Raw genomic sequence first — 21,346 nt, 5'->3', positions numbered from 1 at the left:
TTCACTTTTCCCAGAATGCACAGGGAATATGTAAATTAGCTTCCTAGAGCTCCACTCTCTGGTCCAGTATCTTCCTGCATGAGTGACTTTGAAGCTCTTTTCTGAAGAATCCTTTAATAACATAAAATCTCCTTAATCTTCTCTTCTTTTCAGGTCATTTCTTGCGCCAAGGACAAGTGTTTTGGGAAAATGGTAACTGTACCACCCGGTGTCGCTGCCTCGATTTCAACAATGAAATATCCTGCCAGGAATCGATATGTGGCCCCTATGAACTCTGTGAACCAAAAGAGAAATATTTCCAGTGTCTACCAGTTGAGAGCAGCACTTGTGTGGTCTTCGGAGACCCTCATTATCACACGTTTGATGGACTCCTCTTCCACTTTCAAGGATCCTGTTCTTATCTGCTGGCACGGAACTGCAACCAAGGCAATCATCTTCCATATTTCAGCATAGAAGCAAAGAATGAAAACCGTGGGGGGTCTTCAGTATCGTGGCTGAAGGACATCATTGTGGAGGTCTACTCACACATCATTATTCTACCCAAGGGAAGTTTTGGCAAAGTAAAGGTAAGAAGTACAAGTTGACTTCTGGCTGTGATTCAGCTGGATGGAACAGATATTGGTGTTGCATTACAATCGCATAGGGAGTGGTTTTCCGGTTGTAAACTATTGATGGCTTATGTATAAAATAGGTCATCGATGGTAGACTGGTGGGGGGTTGTTTCCCAGGTCCATTGCTGTTCACTGGGCTGGTGCACTCATGTACTGAACTGAATTCTGCAGGAAGTAGACAGTTCTGTTCTTACTGTAGTGGCCAGGCTTGGTATTACAGGCATTGAAGTGAATGGAAACTTGGCCTGCAATACCAAGCCTGACCACTGCAGTGATAATGGAGCTGTCTGCTTCGAGCAGAATTCAGTTCAGTGCACAAGCACACCAGCCTGACAAGCAGCTAATCTGTGGAGGTCCTGCGCAATGGACCCCCACCAATCTATTGAGGACTCATCCTAAGGATCGGTCATCAATAGTTTACAATCGGAAAACCCCTTAATATTTACAAGTGACTCACGCTTCATGTAAGCTCCACCCACTTCTTCAGGCATTCATGGATATTTGTTTTTATAGGGGCCATTTACATATTTATATAAGGATATCATATCAGGCCTTCTGTTTTCGAGGGAGAACACACTTCTGCTGAATGCACACAGGCAGACTTGAATTGCAGAATCTGGAGTTGGCGACCGCCTCCGGATCCCGCAGCAAATACCGCCCATAGCATGCAATGCAAAAATGATTCTTCATGCACATGAGCGGAAAACAATTGTGGTTTCTGCTCGCAGATTAAAAATCGCAGCATGCTCCACGTTCCTGCTGATTCTGCACGGATGGCTTCCATTGAAGTCAATGCAAGCCATCCGACCCACGGACCGTCTGCAATTGACATTGCGGATGGGCCGCAGATTCCGCGGGAAATGCAGGAGTTGAAAAAAAATCTCTACTGCGCATGTCCGAAGGCGAGCCGCGAGGTCATCCGCAGTACAGATAGAAGAAGAAAATACATGTATGCCCCGATTAAGGCTTTGACAAGCTTTCTTCATGACTGAGATCTTCTCATACTCTGCCCCTGGTGATGTCATCGCTGCGTCCCCCGGGTGACGTCATTGCAGGTTCTACAACATATGTAAAATACAGAGCCTGACCGACAGAAGAACACAGTTGGAGCTCCTGGAAGGGCAGGACAAAAATAACAAAATGAGAATGCAACTAAGCCGTTATTATGTCAGACACAACTCAGCAGTCTTGACAGGAGACTCCGGTGACATCACTGCTGTGCGATGAGCCATTGTGCAGTTTGGTAAAAGAGATCCAGTGGGCTGAAGGACCTGTGGTGTTGTCACCGCTGTGGGAGGAGCCATTGTGCAGTTTGGTAGAAAGTACTGTATACTGGAAAAGCCGACAGCAGCCACCAGGCCCTGTGATGACATCACTGTCATGTAATCACCTGTGTGGGTGTAGTCAGGGATAACATAACCAGGGGCTGATCACTGTATCTAGAAGTCTGCTGAGCTGGTGATGTCTGGAAATCAGCATGGATGTACCACAGATGTGTGTGTTTAATGTGTGTAAATTAGGATGGATGTAGTAGAGCTGTGTGTGTAATGTGCTGTGTGTAATATGTGGGATCAGGATGGATGTAGTAGAGCTGTGTGTGTAATGTGCTGTGTATGTAATGTTTGGGGTCAGTATGGATGTAGTAGAGCTGTGTGTGTAATGTGTGTAAATCAGGATGGATGTAGCAGAGCTGTGTGTGTAATGTGTGGGGTCAGGATGGATGTAGTACAGCTGTGTGTGTAATGTGCTGTGTGTAATATGTGGGATCAGGATGGATGTAGTAGAGCTGTGTGTGTAATGTGCTGTGTATGTAATGTTTGGGGTCAGTATGGATGTAATTGAGCTGTGTGTGTAATGTGTGTGAATCAGGAAGGATGTAGCAGAGCTGTGTGTGTAATGTGTGGGGTCAGGATGGATGTAGTACAGCTGTGTGTGTGTAATGTGCTATATGTGTAATGTGTGTGAATCAGGATAGATGTAGTAGAGGTGTGTATAATGTCTGGTGTCAGGATGGATGTGGTAGAGCTGTGTGTGTAATGTCTGGTGTCAGGGGGGATGTAGTAGAGCTGTGTGTGTAATATGTGGGATCAGGATGGATGTTGCAGAGCTGTGTGTGTAATGTGCTGTGTATGTAATGTTTGGGGTCAGTATGGATGTAATTGAGCTGTGTGTGTAATGTGTGTGAATCAGGAAGGATGTAGCAGAGCTGTGTGTGTAATGTGTGGGGTCAGGATGGATGTAGTACAGCTGTGTGTGTGTAATGTGCTATATGTGTAATGTGTGTGAATCAGGATAGATGTAGTAGAGGTGTGTATAATGTCTGGTGTCAGGATGGATGTGGTAGAGCTGTGTGTGTAATGTCTGGTGTCAGGGGGGATGTAGTAGAGCTGTGTGTGTAATGTGTGGGAATCAGGATGGATGTAGAACAGCTGTATGTGTAATGTGAGGGGATCATAATGGATGTACCATGCAGCACAGCAGTGTGGCGCATTACACCACAAGAAACACTGGTACTATAATTTCCTAATAATTACTAGTTCATACAAAGACTATTTTCTTCTCCTAAAGCCATACTTTTCCAAATACAGGACAATCTCTTGTTGGCTTTTGCTGCAGCAGACTGGCATTGCATGCTATATATTAGTTTATTATAAACAGCTACACCCGTTGTAGTTTCACCCAATAGTGATCCATTCAGGATATACAAAGCATGTATATTTTGTGCCCAAAAATGTATCATCCTATACTTGTTAACCCCTCAGGGATCCTTAATCTTAACCCTTTTATGTATCCATTGACATGGCTGTACGAGGGACGAGTTGTTTTATTTAACGGCACTAATTAATGTACTAAAAAGTGGAGTGAAATGGAAACAAAACAAAATTCCCATTTTTGGGTCGCCTTGTTTCTACGGGGCACACACTGCAACCCAATTGACCTGATAACTGTATTCTGTCGGTACGCTTACTGCGATGCCAGGCTTATATATATATTGTTTGCTGTACTGCTTGTATTTATTTTAAAGATGTTTCATTTTTGTACATTATTTTCTGCCGCCATAACCTTTTCTTTTTTTTGCCGACATAGTTGTGCGAGGCTCATTTTTTGCGGGACGTCCTGCAGTTTCTGTAGATACTAGAGATGAGCGAGCACCAAAATGCTCGGGTGCTCATTACTCGAGACGAACTTTTCGCGATGCTCGAGGGTTCGTTTCGAGTAATGAACCCCATTGAAGTCAATGGGCGACCAGAACATTTTTGTATTTCGCCGATGCTCGCTAAGGTTTTCATGTGTGAAAATCTGGGCAATTCAAGAAAGTGATGGGAACGACACAGCAACGGATAAGGCAGGCGAGGGGCTACATGTTGGGCTGCATCTCAAGTTCCCAGGTTCCCAGGAGCTGCACACGTGGGCATAGCAATGGCGAACCTATGTGCCACACACTATTCATTCTGTCAAGGTGTCTGCATGCCCCAGTCAGACCGCGGTTTTTTATAAATAGTCACAGGCAGGTACAATTCCGCAATGGGAATTCCGTGTGCACCCACAGCATGGGTGGCTCCCTGGAACCCACCGGCTGTACATAAATGTATCCCATTGCAGTGCCCATCACAGCTGAGGTAACGTCCGATTAAATGCAGGTGGGCTTCGGCCCAAACTGCATGCCCCAGTCAGACCGGGGTTCTTTAGAAGTGGACACATGCAGTTACAACTCCGTGTGGACCCACAGCATGGGTGGCTCCCTGGAACCCACCGGCGGTACATAAATACATCCCATTGCATTGCCCAGCACAGCTGAGGTAACGTCAGCTGTAATGCAGGTGGGCTAAAAATTAATTTGATTACACTGTAGGCGAGGGCCCCAAAAAATTGGTGTACCAACAGTACTAATGTACCTCAGAAAAATTGCCCATGCCCAGCCAAGAGGGCAGGTGAAACCCGTTAATCACTTTGGTTAATGTGGCTTAATTGGTAACTAGGCCTGGAGGCAGCCCAGTGTAACGAAAAATTGGTTCAAGTTAAAGTTTCAACGCTTTAATGAGCATTGAAACATATAAAAATTGTTTACAAAAATTATATGACTGAGCCTTGTGGGCCTAAGAAAAATTGCCCGTTCGGCGTGATTACGTGAGGTTTCAGGAGGAGCAGCAGGAGGAGGAGGAATATTATACACAGATTGATGAAGCAGAAATGTCCCCGTTTTGGATGGTGAGAGAGAACGATGCTTCCATCCGCGGGTGCAGCCTACGTATTGTTTAGGTATCGCTGCTGTCCGCTGGTGGAGAACAGAAGTCTGGGGAAATCCAGCCTTTGTTCATCTTGATGAGTGTTAGCCTGTCGGCACTGTCGGTTGACAAGCGGCTACGCTTATCTGTGATGATTCCCCCAGCCGCACTAAACACCCTCTCCGACAAGACGCTAGCCGCAGGACAAGCAAGCACCTCCAGGGCATACAGCGCGAGTTCAGGCCACGTGTCCAGCTTCGACACCCAGTAGTTGTAGGGGGCAGAGGCGTCACCGAGGACGGTCGTGCGATCGGCTACGTACTCCCTCACCATCCTTTTACAGTGCTCCCGCCGACTCAGCCGTGACTGGGGAGCGGTGACACAGTCTTGCTGGGGAGCCATAAAGCAGTCAAGGGCCTTAAAGACTGTTGCACTGTCTGGGATGTACATGCTGCCTGATCTCCGCGCCTCCCCTGCTACCTGGCCCTCAGAACTGCGCCTTCGGCCACTAGCGCTGTCGTATGGGAATTTTACCATCAGCTTGTCCGCCAGGGTCCTGTGGTATAGCAACACTCTCGAACCCCTTTCCTCTTCGGGTATGAGAGTGGAAAGGTTCTCCTTATACCGTGGGTCGAGCAGTGTGTACACCCAGTAATCCGTAGTGGCCACAATGCGTGTAACACGAGGGTCACAAGAAAGGCATCCCAACATGAAGTCAGCCATGTGTGCCAGGGTACCTGTACGCAACACATGGCTGTCCTCACTAGGAAGATCACTTTCAGGATCCTCCTCCTCCTCCTCCTCCTCCTCCTCAGGCCATACACGCTGAAAGGATGACAGGCCAGCAGCATGTGTACCCTCAGCAGTGGGCCAAGCTGTCTCTTCCCCCTCCTCCTCATCTTCCTCCTCCTCCTCCTCACCGTGCTGAGATATAGACAGGAGGGTGCTCTGACTATCCAGCGACATACTGTCTTCCCCCGGCTCTGTTTCCGAGTGCAAAGCGTCTGCCTTTATGCTTTGCAGGGAACTTCTCAAGAGGCATAGCAGAGGAATGGTGACGCTAATGATTGCAGCATCCCCGCTCACCACCAGGGTAGACTCCTCAAACTTTCCAAGGACCTGGCAGATGTCTGCCAACCAGGCCCACTCTTCTGAAAAGAATTGAGGAGGCTGACTCCCACTGCGCCGCCCATGTTGGAGTTGGTATTCCACTATAGCTCTACGCTGCTCATGGAGCCTGGCCAACATGTGGAGCGCAGAGTTCCACTGTGTGGGCACGTCGCACAGCAGTCGGTGCACTGGCAGATTAAACCGATGTTGCAGGGTGCGCAGGGTGGCAGCGTCCATGTGGGACTTGCGGAAATGTGCGCAGAGGCGGCACACCTTTCCGAGCAGGTCTGACAAGCGTGGGTAGCTTTTCAAAAAGCGCTGAACCACCAAATTAAAGACGTGGGCCAGGCATGGCACGTGCGTGAGGCTGCCGAGCTGCAGAGCCGCCACCAGGTTACGGCCGTTGTCACACACGACCATGCCCGGTTGGAGGATTAGCGGCGCAAGCCAGCGGTCGGTCTGCTCTGTCAGACCCTGCAGCAGTTCGTGGGCCGTGTGCCTCTTCTCTCCTAAGCTGAGTAGTTTCAGCACGGCCTGCTGACGCTTGCCCACCGCTGTGCTGCCACGCCGCGCGACACCGACTGCTGGCGACGTGCTGCTGCTGACACATCTTGATTGCGAGACAGAGGTTGCGTTGGAGGAGGAGGAGGAGGGTGCTTTAGTGGAGGAAGCATACACTGCCGCAGATACCACCACCGAGCTGTTGCCTGCAATTCTGGGGGTGGGTAGGACGTGAGCGGTCCCAGGCTCTGACTCGGTCCCAGCCTCCACTAAATTCACCCAATGTGCCGTCAGGGAGATGTAGTGGCCCTGCCCGCCTGTGCTTGTCCACGTGTCCGTTGTTAAGTGGACCTTGGCAGTAACCGCGTTGCTGAGGGCGCGTACAATGTTGCGGGAGACGTGGTCGTGCAGGGCTGGGACGGCACATCGGGAAAAGTAGTGGCGACTGGGAACTGAGTAGCGCGGGGCCGCCGCCGCCATCATGTTTTTGAAAGCCTCCGTTTCCACAACCCTATACGGCAGCATCTCCAGGCTGATAAATTTGGCTACGTGCACGTTTAACGCTTGAGCGTGCGGGTGCGTGGCGGCGTACTTGCGCTTGCGCTCAAACACTTGCGCTAGCGACGGCTGGACGGTGCGCTGACAGACATTGCTGGATGGGGCCGAGGACAGCGGAGGTGAGGGTGTGGGTGCAGGCCAGGAGACGGTATTGCCTGTGTCCTGAGAGGGGGGTTGCATCTCAGTGGCAGGTTGGGGCACAGGGGGAGAGGCAGCGGTGCAAACCGGAGGTGGTGAACGGCCTTCGTCCCACCTTGTGGGGGTGCTTGGCCATCATATGTCTGCGCATGCTGGTGGTGGTGAGGCTGGTGGTGGTGGCTCCCTGGCTGATCTTGGCGCGACAAAGGTTGCACACCACTGTTCGTCGGTCGTCTGCACTCTCAGTGAAAAACTGCCAGACCTTTGAGCACCTCGGCCTCTGCAGGGTGGCATGGCGCGAGGGGGCGCTTTGGGAAACAGTTGGTGGATTATTCGGTCTGGCCCTGCCTCTACCCCTGGACACCGCACTGCCTCTTGCAACCTGCCCTGCTGCTGCCCTTGCCTCCCCCTCTGAAGACCTGTCCTCAGTAGGCGTAGCAAACCAGGTGGGGTCAGTCACCTCATTGTCCTGCTGCTCTTCCTCAGAATCCTCTGTGCGCTCCTCCCTCGGACTTACTGCCCTTACTACTACCTCACTGATAGACAACTGTGTCTCATCGTCATCGGCCTCCTCACCCACTGAAAGGTCTTGAGACAGTTGCCGGAAGTCCCCAGCCTCATCCCCCGGACCCCGGGAACTTTGCAATGGTTGGGCATCAGTCACGATAAACTCCTCTGGTGGGAGAGGAACCACTGCTGCCCAATCTGAGCAGGGGCCCGAGAACAGTTCCTGGGAGTCTGCCCGCTCCTCAGAATGTCTCATTTTCATGGAGTGAGGAGGCTGGGAGGAAGGAGGAGCAGCAGCCAGAGGATTCTGAGTTGCAGCAGTGGACGGCGCAGAACTCTGGGTGGACGATAGGTTGCTGGAAGCACTTTCTGCCATCCACGACAGGACCTGCTTACACTGCTCATTTTCTAATAAAGGTCTACCGCGTGGACCCATTAAATGTGCGATGAATGTGGGGATGCCAGAAACGTGCCTCTCTCCTAATCCCGCAGCAGTCGGCTGCGATACACCTGGATCAGGAGCTCGGCCTGTGCCCACACCCTGACTTGGGCCTCCACGTCCTCGGCCGCGTCCACGTCCTCTAGGCCTACCCCTACCCCTCAGCATGCTGTATTACCAGGAATGCAGAAACACAACACTGTAATTAAATGTGCCGCTTATTGGCCTGTGGTTGGAGGCTGACTTCGCTTACGGAAAGCCAGGAAATAATTTGGCGCAAGCCTGCTGTAACACTTAGCTGGCTGCGTATTTATTTGGAGAACTACTACCCCCAACAGACACAGACCCAGAACACTGAGCAGAGTGACAGGCAGGCCAAATAGATTTTTTTCCAATACTTTTTTCAAAAGGACCACTGCGTATATTCAATCTATAATATATGTCTTCTGTCCCTGCCTCCACAATTCTGTCCCTGGAGTATTACTGCAGGGCGCAATGCTCTGCACGGCCGATATACCAAAAAAAAAAAATGTGCAACACTGCTAAAAGCAGCCTCCACACTACTGCACACGGTTAGATGTGGCCCTAAGAAGGACCGTTGGGGTTCTTGAAGCCTACACTAACTCCTAACACTCTCCCTACAGCAGCTCCAACACGATACCACTGTCCCTCAGCTATCTCACAACGCATCTGTGGCGAGCCGCGGGAGGGGCCGATTTATATACTTGGGTGACACCTGATCTCCCCAGCCACTCACAGCAGGGGGGTGGTATAGGGCTTGAACGTCGCAGGGGGAAGTTGTAATGCTTTCCCTGTCTTTCAATTGGCCAGAAAAGCGCGCTAACGTCTCAGAGATGAAAGTGAAAGTAACTCGAACATCGCGTGGTACTAGTTACGAGTAACGAGCATCTCGAACACCCTAATACTCGAACGAGCATCAAGCTCGGACGAGTACGTTCGCTCATCTCTAGTAGATACCTTTCTGCAGTACATACTAATAATAAATAATAATAATCTTTTGTATAGCGCCATCCTATTCCGCTGCGCTTACAATATACGACTTTTTGATCGCTTTTTATTTATTTATTTATTTTTGGGAGACGGGGTGACAAGAAAAGCGCTTGTCTGACGTTCTTTTCTTTTTTCTGACGCCGTTCACCGTGTGGGGTAAATAATGCACTGCTCTGATAGATCGGACTTTTACGGACGCGGCGATACCAGATATGTGTTTTTGTTTTATTACTTAGATTCTTTTATTGGCAAAAGGGTTTGGTTTTTTTTTTCCCTTTTATTACCTTTTATTTTTTTTAACAATTAGTAAAACTTTTTAAACTTATTTTTACCTCTTCTTTTTTTTTAGTCCTTGGAGGGGTCAAGAACTTGTGATGCTTTGATCGCTCCTGCAGTATAATGTAATGCAGTAGCATTATATTATACGGCGATCTGACAGGCATTCTATCAAGCCATCCCACAGGCATGACTTGATAGGCATTCTGCTATGCCCACTTTGGGGCCTTTCAGAAGGCCCCCGGCTGCCTTGATACCCGCACAGCAACCCGCAATCCCATACGGGACTCCAGAACATCGGCCGGGGAATTCAAATGCCACTGTCAGAATTCATGGCGGCATTTAAAGAGTTAACAGCTCCGATGAGTCGCACGGCTTGTCACAGCTGTTGTGGGCAGGAGCCGGCTGTAAGAAACAACCAACACCCGCGTTGTATGGGTGGGACGTCCCATAGGCGCCCCAGGGACAGGAGGCCCAGGGCCAGGAGACCCAGGGACAGGAGACCCAAGGACCAGACGCCCAGGGACTGGAGGCCCAGGGACAGGAGACCCAGGGACCGGTGGCCCAGTGACAGGAGACCCAGGGACCAGAGACCCACGGACCGGATGCCCAAGAAAGAATATTCAGAGACAGGACATCCACACTGAGCAGAGGAGGGCAAAGAGGCAAGAAAAAAGTAGATGCAAATCGGGGAAAAAGCAAACAGCAACTAGCATCTGGATATACCGAGCATGAGAACGTTGGGTGTGCATAGTGGTCCGTTAAGAGGTGGACTGAGCACATGTCTGCACGCAATGGGCAAAGGAGACAGGAAGGATAGTGGGGTATTTGCCACACTGAAGACCCAGAGGATGCCAAGAGCTGCGACTGGCGGGAGGAGAGGTGATGCACAATTCAGCTGGCGGCCATAACAACCTGGCTGAGTGGACCAAGTGCGCCATTCTTACAGCGCCGCCTTGTTCACTTGAATAGCGATGACCTTTGATACTAGGCGCTGCTTCTGGGAGAAGGGCAGACTCGTTAATCCGACATTTGCTTCATACTGTAGAATCCTGAGCCTTAATCCCTACAGTAACCGCAGAGGAGTAAGCTGGAGAGTCGGAAGGGTCATCCACATTTCTGCCATGCAGACTCCCAAGACTCGCGGCTCTAATATGCTCATTAGTCAGATAAAGGGGTTTTGATCCACATCCTTGTCAGTTTACTCCAACCAGCGGAATCATTTGGCTCCATTTAGAGTCTGTTAGCATCTCTGGCCACAGTCCAGCCTTTTCTTCCAAAGTGATTTGGTTACATCCTGTAACTTAAGGGTTCATTAGGGGTAACAAGAATAGAAGAGAAACAGAAAAGTGGGCTGAATTGAGACCGAATGATTATACAAAAATAGACAAAGAGGGCTTTTAAAAAAATGCTTAAAGCTCGGAGACATTTAACACCCCAACTCAATTATCTGGGAGATACGATAAAGAACAGTAAAGAATTCCGAGCCGGCCGCGGCTATAATGCCGTCTGTTCTCCGCCGAGAATCTCGCCAAAATCTAGAAAGACAAATTAAGCTGCAATAATGATTTGATACAAAATGGCAGAACTATCGTCTCCGCGCATCGGGGGGCACATTCCGGATTATTTGTTGCTTTATAATGATGGGACTGAGATTTGTATTCCATTTACAGCTGGCAGAAAGTGATAAAGACGCCGTCCCACAATGCTGCTCCCTATCTCCACATTTATGGGAGGCTGGAGCAAAAAATACAACGATGAGGGACACAATACATGGCGGCTCTGTCCTACAAATGCATCAAGAATTCTTTTATGGTATCAGAGTTGAACAAATGTATTTTTTCTAAGCCTTATACACACTATGTGGACAAAAGTTTTGGCCCCCCCAGCATTCCGGTGCGGTCAGATAATGTGTAGCATTAAAGGGGTTGTCCCGCGCCGAAACGGGTTTTTTTTTTTTTCAACCCCCCCCCCGTTCGGCGCGAGACAACCCCGATGCAGGGAGGTAAAGAAAGCTCACCGGAGCGCTTACCTGAATCCCCGCGCTCCGGTGACTTCTCTACTCACCGCTGAAGATGGCCTCTTCCTCCGTGGACCGCAGCTCTTCTGTGCGGTCCATTGCCGATTCCAGCCTCCTGATTGGCTGGAATCGGCACGTGACGGGGCGGAGCTACACGGAGCTACACGGAGCCCCATAGAAGACTGCAGAAGACCCGGACTGCGCAAGCGCGGCTAATTTGGCCATCGGAGGGCGAAAATTAGTCGGCACCATGGAGACGAGGACGCCAGCAACGGAACAGGTAAGTATAAAACTTTTTATAACTTCTGCATGGCTCATAATTAATGCACAATGTACATTACAAAGTGCATTATTATGGCCATGCAGAAGTGTACAGACCCACTTGCTGCCTCGGGACAACCCCTTTAAGTATAAAAAAGAGGATAACACAGGAGACCCCAGTACAAAAACCATCAGATGTCACCAGGTGTAGAGCTGACAACGGGGTCTGGTGGGGGATGTCACCAGGGGTAGAGCTGACAACGAGGTCTGGTTGGGGGATGTCAGCAGGTGTAGAACTGACAACGGGGTCTGGTTGGGGGATGTCAGCAGGTGTAGAGCTGACAATGGGGACTGGTGGGGGATGTCAGCAGGTGTAGAGCTGACAACGGGGTCTGGTGGTGGGATGTCACCAGGTGTAGAATTGACAACGGGCTCTGGTGGGGGGATGTCACCAGGTGTAGAGCTGACAACGGGGTCTGGAGGTGGGATGTCACCAGGTGTAGAACTGACAACGGGCTCTGGTGGGGGGATGTCACAGGGTGGGGAGCTGACAACGGGCTCTGGTGGGGGGATGTCACCAGGTGTGGAACTGACAACGAGGTCTGGTTGGGGGATGTCAGCAGGTGTAGAACTGACAACGGGGTCTGGTTGGGGGATGTCAGCAGGTGTAGAGCTGACAATGGGGTCTGGTGGTAGGATGTCAGCAGGTGTAGAGCTGACAACGGGGTCTGGTGAAGGGATGTCAGCAGGTGTAGAGCTGACAACGGGGTCTGGTGGGGGGATGTCACCAGGTGTAGAACTGACAATGGGGTCTGGTGGTGGGAGGTCACCAGGTGCAGAGCTGACAACGGGGTCTGGTGGTGGAATGTCACCAGGTGTAGAATTGACAACGGGCTCTGGTGGGGGGATGTCACCAGGTGTAGAGCTGACAACGGGGTCTGGAGGTGGGATGTCACCAGGTGTAGAACTGACAACGGGCTCTGGTGGGGGGATGTCACCAGGTGTAGAGCTGACAACGGGGTTTGGTGGGGGGATGTCACCAGGTGTAGAGCTGACAACGGGGTCTGGTGGGGGGATGTCACCAGGTGTAGAGCTAACTACAGAGTCTGGTGGTAGGATGTCAGCAGGTGTAGAACTGACAACGAGGTCTGGTTGGGGGATGTCAGCAGGTGTAGAACTGACAACGGGCTCTCTTGGGGGGATGTCACCAGGTGTAGAGCTGACAACGGGGTTTGGTGGGGGGATGTCACCAGGTGTAGAGCTGACAACAGGGTCTGGTGGGGGAATGTCACCAGGTGTAAAGTTGACAACGGGGTCTGGCGGGGGACATCACCAGCTGTAGAGCTGACAACGGGGTCTGGTGGGGGGATGTCACCAGGCGTAGAGCTGACAACAGGGTCTGGTGGGGGGATGTCACCAGGTGTAGAACTGACAACAGGGTCTGGTGGGGGGATGTCACCAGGTGTAGAGCTGACAATGGGATCTGGCGGTGGGATGTCACCAGGTGTAAAGCGGACAACGGGGTCTGGTGGGATATAACTAGGTGTAGAGCCGACAACAGGGTCTGGTGGGGATATGTCACCAGGTGTAGAGCGGACAACGGGGTCTGGTGGGGTTTAACTATTTGTAGAGCTGACAACGGGGTCTGGTGGGGGATGTCACCAGGGGTAGAGCTGACAACGAGGTCTGGTTGGGGGATGTCAGCAGGTGTAGAACTGACAACGGGGTCTGGTTGGGGGATGTCAGCAGGTGTAGAGCTGACAATGGGGACTGGTGGGGGATGTCAGCAGGTGTAGAGCTGACAACGGGGTCTGGTGGTGGGATGTCACCAGGTGTAGAATTGACAACGGGCTCTGGTGGGGGGATGTCACCAGGTGTAGAGCTGACAACGGGGTCTGGAGGTGGGATGTCACCAGGTGTAGAACTGACAACGGGCTCTGGTGGGGGGATGTCACAGGGTGGGGAGCTGACAACGGGCTCTGGTGGGGGGATGTCACCAGGTGTGGAACTGACAACGAGGTCTGGTTGGGGGATGTCAGCAGGTGTAGAACTGACAACGGGGTCTGGTTGGGGGATGTCAGCAGGTGTAGAGCTGACAATGGGGTCTGGTGGTAGGATGTCAGCAGGTGTAGAGCTGACAACGGGGTCTGGTGAAGGGATGTCAGCAGGTGTAGAGCTGACAACGGGGTCTGGTGGGGGGATGTCACCAGGTGTAGAACTGACAATGGGGTCTGGTGGTGGGAGGTCACCAGGTGCAGAGCTGACAACGGGGTCTGGTGGTGGAATGTCACCAGGTGTAGAATTGACAACGGGCTCTGGTGGGGGGATGTCACCAGGTGTAGAGCTGACAACGGGGTCTGGAGGTGGGATGTCACCAGGTGTAGAACTGACAACGGGCTCTGGTGGGGGGATGTCACCAGGTGTAGAGCTGACAACGGGGTTTGGTGGGGGGATGTCACCAGGTGTAGAGCTGACAACGGGGTCTGGTGGGGGGATGTCACCAGGTGTAGAGCTAACTACAGAGTCTGGTGGTAGGATGTCAGCAGGTGTAGAACTGACAACGAGGTCTGGTTGGGGGATGTCAGCAGGTGTAGAACTGACAACGGGCTCTCTTGGGGGGATGTCACCAGGTGTAGAGCTGACAACGGGGTTTGGTGGGGGGATGTCACCAGGTGTAGAGCTGACAACAGGGTCTGGTGGGGGAATGTCACCAGGTGTAAAGTTGACAACGGGGTCTGGCGGGGGACATCACCAGCTGTAGAGCTGACAACGGGGTCTGGTGGGGGGATGTCACCAGGCGTAGAGCTGACAACAGGGTCTGGTGGGGGGATGTCACCAGGTGTAGAACTGACAACAGGGTCTGGTGGGGGGATGTCACCAGGTGTAGAGCTGACAATGGGATCTGGCGGTGGGATGTCACCAGGTGTAAAGCGGACAACGGGGTCTGGTGGGATATAACTAGGTGTAGAGCCGACAACAGGGTCTGGTGGGGATATGTCACCAGGTGTAGAGCGGACAACGGGGTCTGGTGGGGTTTAACTATTTGTAGAGCCGACAACTGGGTCTGGTGGTGAGATGTCACCAGGTGTAGAGCTGACAATGGGATCTGATGGGGGGATGTCACCAGGTGTATAGTGGACAACAGGGTCTGGTGGGGGGATGTCACCAACCAATCAGTACTGGACATCACAGCTTCTGGACCTTCCAGAGTCAACTGTTGGGAGATGGAAACTATCCGGTGTGTGCGGTGCAGCCAAGTTTAGGGAGACCTCGTAAACCAGGGGTGTAACTAAAGGCTCAGGGGCCCGGGTGCAAAAGTTCAGCTCGAGAAGCCCCCTGTACCCATACCTAAATTGTGCTGCGTACAGCTGCAAAACGAATTTCTATACATGATCTGCCCATCAGCATAATCTTTCCAAACATGACTTGTTTCCTGCACTACATGAAAATTAGTTTACAGCCCCGCAGGCCACTCTCACACACACTGCTTCTTACCACTATTAGCGCGGCGTCCTAAGGGCTGTACTAACTGCGGTACAACACTCTCATTGATTTTAATGGGGTTACTCAAACCTGCGCTCCAACACAGTATTTCTAACGCCGCGATTTTTGAGAGCTATATGTTCTGTTTTTGCATTTTTTAATGCACTTCCTTATCCATCATAAAGACGGGGTGCATTAAAAAGTGCTGCACCATGTCTTCAAAAACGCTGCTTGAAATTGCAGTGAAATGCCCCTATTTCGAGCTGTGTTTTCTGAATGCCTGTGTGAGAGTGGCGTTAGGTGGTTCATGGTTTTTGTTGTACTTTTGAACCACAATTAAGAAAACACATTTAAAAAACTGAATGCGGGATTCAAAGACCTCAAACGTTTTTAAGAAACTGCAGGCACTACTAAAAACAGCAGATGTTTTTCATGCATTTTTTAATCATGTGTTAAGTGTGCAGTTATATACAGTATATGCAGGGAGATCTATAACTTACACTAGCCATAGATGGATGGATAGTAAGATAGATAGAGAGAGAGAGATACATACCTCAGCTAGACCACTTCTCTGTGTGAGGAGAGCAGTAGGGCAGGCAGACGTGGCCGCTGTACACTGTGTCAGCAAGAGCCATGATGACATCATCATCCTGCTCCACTCCACTTTGTGCAATGTGTCTGCCTCCCTCCTTCTCCCTCCTCCTCTTCTTCTTCTCTGCTTCGGCATTCTTTTAGGCTGGTCGCACAGCTGGCTGCGTGATTGGTGCAGTGCGGCGATAGTGCCACCAGCCGGTAATGCACTGAATGTGCATTTGTATATGGCGGAGGGCGGCCTCTGGGCCCGCTCAGTGCAGGGGCCCGGTTGTCATTGTGACCCCTGACAGTACGCCTATGTTGTAAACTGACAGAACGTGAACATCGAAGCCTTGTTTGAGCTCTGTGGACATCACACACGTCGTCTGCCCTTGTGAGGAGGTCTCACAGACCATTGGAACATCCTATGGCACCAGAACGCTATGTAGGGAATGGCATGTGAAGGGTTACCATGGACAAGCAGCTGCACACAACATCCCAGCAGTGAATGCACAGCGGCGCCTGCAATGGTGCTTGTAGCGACGGACTGTAAGTGAGTGGAAACAAGTGTTGTGGACAGATGAATCACAGGACACCATCTTCCAATCGGATGGTGGCACTTCATTGTGGCGGATGCCTGGAGAGCAGTTTTTACATGATTGCATCGTCCCAACAGTGAAGGAGGAGGTTCTGTTATGGTGTGGGAGGGGTTCTGCTGGGAAGGACTAGGGCCATTGGTTATAGTGAAGTGCACTCCCAATACCAATGGGTACAGAGACATTTCGGACAATGTGGCATCACCTACCCTGTGGCAATACTCTGGTACAACTCCATGTCTCCACCAACATGACTGAGCACCATGTGTGGTGGAGCAGAACGTCTGCAGACTGCATTGGCCAGCCCAAAGTCCGGATCTAAATCCCACCAAACATCTTTGGGACAAACTAGAGTGCTGTATTCGTGTGCCCAACACGCCCATCATCCCTGCATCACTATCTGAAGCTGGAGGCAAATCTCTCCACACATGTATGAGAATTTGGTGGAAAGCGGCCGTGGAGGGTTAAAAAATGGTGTGGTGAAAAATGGGGAAAAAAATCCAATTTCCTTACCTTCCATGTGTGTCCCAATACGTCTGTCAGCATAGTGTATAAGGCAAAATAGGCAGAAAAGGAAAATGTGTTTTTTTTTCTGTTTCCCCAAGAATCAGCAGTGTAGCAGAATGTAGGCCACAAACATATCTCTTTTATTCTGCCATGCATACAGCTGTAGTAAGGATGTTCCTGTCTAACATCTACCCTTATCCTTACAGGGCTTCTCTGGGATGTTTACTCAGGACTATCTATCCTCAGGACAGGTCATCAATAGTTGATCAGTGGTGATCCATTGCTCAGGATCCCTGCCAATCAGCTGATCGCTGGGCCCGCTGTCAGCGTCGACAGCACTGGCAGCCAATAGTACTGTCCTTATTGCAGCAGTCTGGTTTGGTACTGCAAGCACAGTTCCTACTGAATTCAATGTGAGCTGTCCTTGTAGTACCAACCCTGGCCACAGCATTATTGACTGCGCTATCTGCTTCCAGAGCTGTTCACACTGACAGTCGACTTGGGGATCAAATGATCAGTGGGGATCCCAAGCAGTGGACCACCGCCAATCAACAACTAATAACTGCTGAGAATTGGTCACCAGTAGTAAATGGCCAGAGAACCCTTTAAAGGAGTTGTCCCACTCCTAAGATTGATGACCCACCCCCAGCATAGGAACTAGTAGTACGAAATGCCTAGAAATAATCCGCTTCTATAGATACCGAATTTGAATTGCGATAAACAAGATTAACCCTTCGGTCTTCATTCTCAATAAAATATAAAGCTTTATTATAACGTAGACTGATAAACACGTAGATTTAAAGAGCCGCCGCAGCGGTCCGTCCATGAACATAAAGGTAAAGCAGAGGATGAGACAGCGTCTCGTGTGGCTTGGATATACCCATCACATATGAATAACACTCACCTGGTGTCAGGAGGGATAACCCAAGTGGGACCCACCTGCACCTACAATCCGGGTCGGCGTGTAGAACCAGTGTATCCCCTTCTACAATCCAGCAGGGGGGGCTGGAGAGACGTCCTGGACCCGTAACGGCTTCACCAAACAGGGGAGCCGCGCCATAAATGGGAAAACCAAGTAAAAAGAAAAAAGAATGGACTCCGCGCTCACCGGGCCGGGAGAGTCGTGCGAAATAATCACAATAGGTATAAGAAATGATACCATACTTAATGGCAACGCGTTTCGGCGTCTAACAAAGCGCCTTCTTTAAGCAATACAAATGAAACATAAGACAGAACCAACATATATAAAAAATGTAATACAGTCACTGGTGGTGGACACGTTGGACGACAAGCTGATTAGCATATGGCGTCATCAGAGGAGGAGATTGACAGAGAGACGTAGGTCACCTGATGCCATGGAACCCAAGGTGCGTTCCAATGTGAAGTTAGGAGGAACCGAGGTGAATGGTGGCTGCAGCTCATTCATTAAGTAGTACGGGTGGTACGGCCGGGTGAAGGGTTAACCAACTGGATCAGTCTGTTCAACCTGATCCAAGACGCTCATATACTGCCAGGCTATATAATAGATATTACTATGGAGTCATGTGAGACAGAAAGGGAGAAAACTACTAATTTACAGCAAACGATCGTAAGAAACTATCCAGATATAAGTATTACAATGAATGCTTCTGTATATTATAAGGATTCTTCATATCTTCTCCAATTGTGCCTTTAGACCTTGTGGGGTTCATGTTTGTGTGGCCCCTGTATGATGCAGCCAGCACCTCGGCCCCTGATGATGCTGCTTAGACTATTAGGAGTTCTACAAGTCATGGACCTGTGGGCCGGGGTGTAATGGTGCCACTTTACAACACGTTGGGGCCTCATCTAGAATCTGCTGGTTGGATCATAGAGAGGAAGACCTGGAATGGAAAACATACATAGAAGAGCGCCAAATAAGAAGGGACACGGAGAGGCTTATGACGAATGAGTAAGATAACTAGAGAAGACATGTGGGGGGGGGGGGGGGGGCGTGATAAATCTATATACAGTATAAGTATATAGGGCCCAGACAGAAAATAGGCTGACAAGCTCTTTAATGTAAAATCCCCTCATAAGACAAGCATCGCTCCCTCCGTCTGCAGAGAGAGAGCTTCAGTCTCCAGAGACGATAAGTACTTTATAACATAGGGGCCCATTCACACAGGCGTATTTTCTGCTTGTTTGCTGTCCGCATTCTTTAGTGACCGGAGACGGAGAGCAGACTGACTCCTTAAAGTATGTGATGTGTCCAGTTGGGTGTTGTTGGGTGAAGCTCGACGTGTCATGAATGGTTGAGTAATTCGCCACATTGCATTCCTTCTGTTCTAATTATTTGCTTGTCCTGCTTACTTACCTTGACATACAAACGGTCCAATGAGCGACTGATTGGCCACATTTTGGCCAATCGTGATCTTATGTATTTGATCAGCTTTACTAGCGCACCTCTTCCTTTTTCTGTGCACCCTCTTCCCGTTTCCCTTGCGCCAACCTCCATTAGATTTGGCCCCAGGAGCTTTGAAGCTGTCCAATGAGCAGTCTACTCTGCTGATGGTCAATGGATACCATCGGGCTTCCTCCGTCCACTAATGTATCACCCACTGATGGAACGCGGGGGATACCGTCTGCTTACAGACTCCTAGCTTCAGAAGTCGTATCCAATGGAGGTCAGCGTAGGGGAAGGGGATGTAAATAAGGCAGTGGGGCCGCGGCAGCTGAGTCACGCAGCCGGCCCGCAGATCGGACGACATGACAGCTACTCTTTAGGCCTCAGGGATCCCAACACTTTTTAATGTCTTTTTCTTCTTGCAGGTAAACAATCTGATATTTTCTCTTCCCGTTATTCTGGAACGCGGAGCCATAAAAATCTATCAAAGTGGTTTATCAACGGCGGTGGAGACCGATTTTGGTTTGCTAGTGATATACGACGGGGAACACTACGCCTCCATATCCGTCCCTGGAACTTATATTAACTCTACCTGTGGAATGTGCGGCAACTACAACAAAAACCCGGAGGACGATACTCTGCGCTCAGACGGGCGAATGGCTGTCTCTGTAATAGACCTGGGAGAGAGTTGGAGGATGTATCACCCAGACTGGAAATGCTCTTCTGGGTGTATAGATAATTGTAGCTTATGTGATACCGCGATGGAATCGCTTTACTTTACCTCAGAATATTGTGGATTTATAAACCTGACCGGCAGCCCGCTGTGGGAATGCGGCACCGTGGTGGACCCGACCGCCTTTGTACATAGCTGTGTTTACGACCTTTGTGGCACCAGGGACAATGGCACCAGCCTTTGCCAGGCTATTCAGGCTTACGCACTTGTATGTCAAGCACTGGGAATTACAGTGGGCGACTGGAGAACGCCAACCGGGTGCGGTAAGAACTATTTTAGTCACTTATACAAAACTAATCGTGATGTGTAGAAGAAAAACCACCACCAATAGCTCTGCCATCAACCGCCGCTGGAAGTCCCCAATACCAGAAATAATTTCCAAAAGTATTCATTAAACTGTTACGGCATATAGTACAGTGGGACACGTTTCAACCCTCTCAGGGGTCTTCATCGGGTACCCAGCAGCACCACAATGGTTTTTCTTCTACACATCATTGGAGTGGGTTTTGAGGTATTCTGGATGACCTGTCCTGGTTCGCCACGGCTTGAAGCTAGTTGGACCAAAAAATGATTATTTCAAAACCTCAGGCGTTGTGCAAATTGGAGAATAACCATACCAGGTAAGAGGTGTAAGTATCTCTTGCAGTTCCCATGGTTTGTAACCACTACATTCACCATGCCTTGTCTTCCCTCTTGCTTTTTCATTTTTTGGAGTCGTATAGTGGCAAGAGGGCGAGGCAGAAGTGGATGGTAATGGAGGCAGCAATCAGTAGGGCAGGGGTTGGCTGTGATGCAGGACTTTGCCAGCTGTCCTCCAGGTTTGGGACATAGTGTGTGGTGGTGATGGGGCAAACAAGGTGACACCCCATCTGCTCCACATGTGAATTGCTTCCTTCGAACGTCCTTTATTAACAGTTTCCTCTCAGCATGTTAGCGATACTGCCCGATGGAAAAGCCGTAATCAAACAAAATTAAGCAGCGTGTTAGTGTCACGGCCCGATCAAAGGTGGTTGTTAGCAATCGGAAGACTGGTGGTGTAACCAGTAGCATCTTGTCCTGTGAACTCTTGGACTCTTGTCTTGGCTTTGTTCCGTGAGTGCCGCTCCCTCGTCGATGGTCTGGTGTAGGACAGAATCCAGGAGTAGAAAGGTCTGAAACATCCTGGAATCACCAGAGGGGAATAACTCACCACAGCGGATTTGCTGCAGCTGCCTCTTTCTAGTGTGAGCCCCCCGGTGGCCATAGGCTTACCACTTCCCGGAGAGCCCACCCCATGCCCCACCGCAATGCAATGCACAATCTTCCATTAAAGAAACCGCCATCATTATAACGCAGTAACTTATAAATCGCACTTTTAAAAATAAATCATAATTGAGGCTCAGCCCCCCCCATCCCCTTCAGTCCTAAGATATGCAGCGTCCGAGGAGCGGG

At 50.3% G+C, this 21,346-nt stretch overlaps 1 protein-coding gene across 1 annotated transcript in view; it reads left to right on the top strand.

Annotated features, from left to right (window-relative positions):
* TECTA (tectorin alpha) overlaps window positions 1–21,346 on the top strand; it is a 132,675-nt gene that overhangs the window by 2,709 nt on the left and 108,620 nt on the right. Inside the window, exons 2-3 of the mRNA XM_066606000.1 lie at window positions 154–566; window positions 19,608–20,178. Of these exons, the coding sequence (XP_066462097.1) occupies window positions 154–566; window positions 19,608–20,178 (984 nt within the window). The remainder of the gene's footprint in view (window positions 1–153; window positions 567–19,607; window positions 20,179–21,346) is intronic.

This window comes from Eleutherodactylus coqui, chromosome 6 (assembly GCF_035609145.1).
Source record: "Eleutherodactylus coqui strain aEleCoq1 chromosome 6, aEleCoq1.hap1, whole genome shotgun sequence".
Classification (NCBI taxonomy): domain Eukaryota; kingdom Metazoa; phylum Chordata; class Amphibia; order Anura; family Eleutherodactylidae; genus Eleutherodactylus; species Eleutherodactylus coqui.
Note: the sequence above shows the minus strand (reverse complement) of the source record. Positions and strands in the feature narration are given on the sequence as shown.